Source organism: Alligator sinensis, unplaced genomic scaffold (genome assembly GCF_000455745.1).
Source record: "Alligator sinensis unplaced genomic scaffold, ASM45574v1 scaffold538_1, whole genome shotgun sequence".
Classification (NCBI taxonomy): Eukaryota; Metazoa; Chordata; order Crocodylia; family Alligatoridae; genus Alligator; species Alligator sinensis.
In genome coordinates, this window is record NW_005842999.1 from 394,129 (window position 1) to 398,805 (window position 4,677).

Here is a 4,677-nt window from a genome sequence, read left to right on the forward strand (position 1 = left end):
CTGGGAAGCACTTGCCCCAACACATCCCAGCCCCAATCCCTCCCTCACTGCAGGGGTGTTGATCTGCTCCCCCATGCCCCTTCCCTCCCCCTCCGCCCACCACAACAGATTTACCAGCTGAAGACAGCTGTGTTGAGCGTTGTAAAGGAACCAATCCCCCTTTTATAACATTATTCCTATGGGGAAAATTGGTTCCAAGTTATGACATTTTGACTTAAGACACCATTTTCAGGAACCAATTACGTCGTAAGTCTGCTGACTGCCTGTATCAACAACAAGAGGAAGATCAGGGAAAGTGTGGGTCCCTTATTGAACGAGGGAGGCAACCTAGTGACAGAGGATGCAGAAAAGGCTGAAGTACTCAATGCTTTTTTATCCTCAGTCTTCACAAACGAAAGTTTAGGGAGGAGGCGAGCAGCCAACAGTGCTGAAAGAACAGGTTAGGGACTATGTAGAAAAGCTGGATGTGTACAAATCCACGGGGCTAGATGCAATGCATCCAAGGTGGGCTGAGAGAGTTGGGAGATGTGACTGCAGAACCACTGGCCACCATCTTTCAAAACCTGTGGTGATCGGGAGAGGTCCTGGACGATTGGAAATGGGCAAATATAGTACCCTTCTTCCCTTTCTTAAAGATGGAAGAAGATCTGGGAGACCACAGACTTCAGCCTAACCTCAGTCCCTAGAAAGATCAAGCAGCAGTTCATCAAGGAATCCACTTCTAAGCACTTGGAGGAAAAGAAGTGATTAGGAACAGTGATTAGGAACATAAAAATAAAAACAGAGATCAACGTTTGAGCAAAATTTAAAATGGAGCCACTGCTACAAATTATCAGAGTCAAAATTATCACTTTATTTTAGCACATATGAAACACTTACTTGAGGATATCTTTAGATTGTGTGCTTAGTGACCGCAGTTTCACAAAAAGTTGAGGCTGTTTCTTCAGTGTTATCATCTGATGAAATATACTATCACTTGCTAAAGAAACAGATACAAGAGTATGAAATACGACTTTCTGAAGGGAGACTATTATTCAATAACAAAACTTTGTTTTGCCACGTGCATATTTAAATGTGCAAAGTTTCCAACTTTGCTCTTCAGGAATAATTCTAAGATTTTGAAACAAGGGTAAAAATTGACTGCTATTTTACTTCAATTAAATTTTGTTTAAAGTTAGGAGGCTTGTAAATTACCATCTCATAAGAGAGAGAAGGATTTTTGTGGTGACATCTTTTATTGTACTAACTTGGAAGGGATATAGACAAGGTTTCAGGTACAAAGTACCTTTCCTCAAGTCAGGTCATCAGACCTGATGAAAGGTACTTTGTATTCAAAACTTGTTTATATTATTCCCAAAACTACAGCTGATTCAATAAAAGATATGACCCATAAAAATCTCTCTTATTTTTCCTGCACCATCACAACTACAATAATACTCCAAATCTACCATCTCACAAGGGCATCTGCATAATTTTGAGATTGGGCCATCAAGTACCAAATTATTCTTCCAGTTCATTTTTAATACAAGTGCAGCCCTCCTTGGGATGTGCATCTCTCATGAGTGAGATGTTGCAGTGTCTGTGATCATCTAAGAAGTAAAACCTCGTACTGACCAGTTAACCTTTTCAGTAGAAGCGGACATTTATTTTTAAGACTGTTAATCATAACCCTTAACAGATGATGAGAGGGGAAACAGAAAACGAGACAGAACAAACTGAGGCAAAGAAAAGTATGCCATTATTTTGGAGGAGTCAAGGGAAGTAAAAGCTGTCCACAGCCCACAACAATGTACATGCCTAAGAAATGGGGTTTTTCCTCAGGCTGAGGACCATCACAGTAGGCACCTTTTGCTTAAAATATAGGCAGCAAATAACTTAGACCCATTTAGGGGGAAATTTTATTTACAGAAACAAGTGAAGAAAATCCCTAGTAGCACACTGTAGCGCTCAAACACCCACCTGCATGTACACATGCACACTGTATGATCCATGATAAGTAACCTAAAATTACTGTTAATGGACATCTCCCATTGACAGTAATTTTAACCGTAATTAACGTACTCCGGGGGGAGCGGGAAGACGTTTTAATTAGAGTGGCTCTGAGAGCCACTCTAATCAAAGCACCCAAAGCACAGGGCACAGGGGTGCTTTAACTAAAGTTTGTAATCAAGTTAAAGCACTCCTGTTGCCATTTTAAAACGTGGGGATGCTGACCACACGATGTGGAGGCTGCTGGACTAATTGAGTCTGCTCTGACGCAGAGCTCCGTCACATGTATAGGTACCTAGTGTTGCTAAATGAAAGTCAAGAAAGACTACATAAACATTGAAATGAACATAAACTATTGAGGCTTGAAAAATATCCTTAAGCCTCAAACATTAGAAATAATGGAAATCTTAAATCAGAGTAAGATTAACAGTGATAAACAATTCTGACGTCAGTCAGAATTAAGAACCAATTCTCTCATGCCAATACATGCACACAACTGAAATAGAAAGTCACTCTTAACTGGCATGCAAACAATCTCTCTCAGTCCTTTATTTGTGTTACTACTTCTAGGAATAAAGTGATGCAAATTGGGTTGTGCCTTCTACTCCTAACGACTATTTAAAAAGATTGGTCCATGAACAGCTGATTTGTGATAACTTGGTATAAAAAAGTATGCCACTTACTGGGGTGATCATATTTTGAGAGCTGAAGCCATGTATGGATAATGCAGATTATCATCAAACAAAGTGGCAGCTGTACCTTTTATTATCCTCTTGCCACATTTTTTCTATTTGAAGTAGAGAAAGTACTACATTTCTCTCTGAAACACAGTACTATAGATGCTATAGGAAACAGTAGGAGTATATTGGCATGAATTAGGGTTAATAACAAGTTGTAATAATATCAATCTATTTAGGGTTTATGAATGTACAACTTATCCAATTGCAGTTTACCACAAGGGAGCTGAATGTCAAAAAGAGTTCCAGGTTCCATTCAAAATCTCCAACTATTTGTAGTCCTACAAGGTCCCATGTATTACCTGCTTGTATTATATAAATACATTGTTATAAAACATTTATGGAATCATACCTCTTCTTGATATGGAAGGGTCCACCTCAACACCTCTCTCATAGGGAGTACCACCATTCAAAAGTAGCTCAAAAGTTCTGTTAAAAAAGGATACATTTTAACATCATACTAGAAGAAAGGGAAAACAGCTGCAGCAGCAGTTTTCTCAAAAAAAAGGAAAAAGGAGCAAAGATTTTTTTTTTGAGAGATACTCCAGGTATTGTGACTAATAAAATTTAAAGATCTGGTTTTGCTTAATCACTCAACCTTTGAAACTCAAGAAGCAAGTCTGAAATTCCTCTTTTATCAGGCAATTAATCACATTTTGAAATACTTACTAGCAATGATTCACAAATGTAATTCCAATAACTGTTTACAATGAAAAACAGCAAATATTTCATTTAAATTAGATCATGTCTTTCCAAAACTTCTACCCATCCAAGCTTGAAAATTCCAATGTTTGTATTTCTCAATTTACAAAGAATATTTCATCCTGAAGCTAGACCCATAGCTTCAACTGTCTAGATACTAGGGGTGTGCAAAATGGGCCGTATTTGATTCCTATTCCACTTCGGCCTGAATCGGGGACAGTGATTGGATTAGTTGATTCAGATTACTGTCTCTGATTCAATTTGGCCGAACCTGAATCTGAAGACTTGGTGCTGATTCAAATAATTAGCTATTCAGCCATAGACACCGCTTTAAATGTTTTTTCTACATACCTGCATACCTGGAGGTACCAAGTGTGGCTCTCGAACACTGCAATGATGGGATGGATGGAGCACCCCACAGGAGTGCAGGGACCACCCCCCACCCTCCATTGTGCTTGGCGGCAAACCCGGAAGTGGACCGGAAGTACTTTCAGTCCACTTCAGGGTCTGCCAGGGAGTGCACGGGCCCCCCCTCAAATCCCCCCAGCTCGGCAATCGGCCATGGGGGGACCCCGGGTGCCCCCCCAGACAGGCAGCACCAGTCACCGAGCTGGAAATGGACTGGAAGTACTTCTGGTTCTCTTACGGGTCTGCTGCCAAGCATGCTGGGGAACACCCCCGTGCTCCTTTGGGACACTCCAGCTGCCCCACCATCACAGCATTCATGAGCTGCCTGGTACCTTGAGGTATGTAGAAAAAACATTTAAAGCTGAATCTATGTCCAAATCGCTGAGTCTTTCCAAATTGATTCAAAGGGTTCTGATTTGATTCAGAGAGATTAAAGGGTCTCCTGATTCAATATGGATTCGGAGATTCGGCCACCAAATTGGGCCGAATCTCCACTGAATCGAATCAGGGACCGAAGCTTTGCACAGCTCTACTAGATACTATATCAGTTTCAGAAACTACTGTCACTAGATGGAGTAGAGCCCACATTCATTAGAAGGGTCATCAATACTGTGGCACATAAAAAAAAAAATTACTGCAAAAGAAATTACCCTGGGCACATATACATGAGCAGCAAGGCTGCTCCAATGTGCTGTAATTACCATGCTCCAGCAGCCTTCAGCAGCTCATGTATCACCACACTTAAAAATGGCAGTGGGGGTGCTCATCAAATGAGTTTTAGATAAAGTGCCCTTGCTGCCATTTTTAAGTGCAGGGATGCTGATACACTAGATGCTCCACG

The 4,677-nt window shown here is 40.8% G+C and overlaps 1 protein-coding gene across 1 annotated transcript in view; it reads right to left on the reverse strand.

The window, feature by feature from the left end:
• Nucleotides 1-4,677, reverse strand: part of NPHP1 (nephrocystin 1) — a 71,583-nt gene that overhangs the window by 26,057 nt on the left and 40,849 nt on the right. The window contains exons 16-17 of the mRNA XM_025193025.1: nt 3,079-3,155; nt 880-979 (exon numbers count right to left, since the gene is read on the reverse strand). Coding sequence (XP_025048810.1) covers nt 880-979; nt 3,079-3,155 — 177 coding nt within the window. The remainder of the gene's footprint in view (nt 1-879; nt 980-3,078; nt 3,156-4,677) is intronic.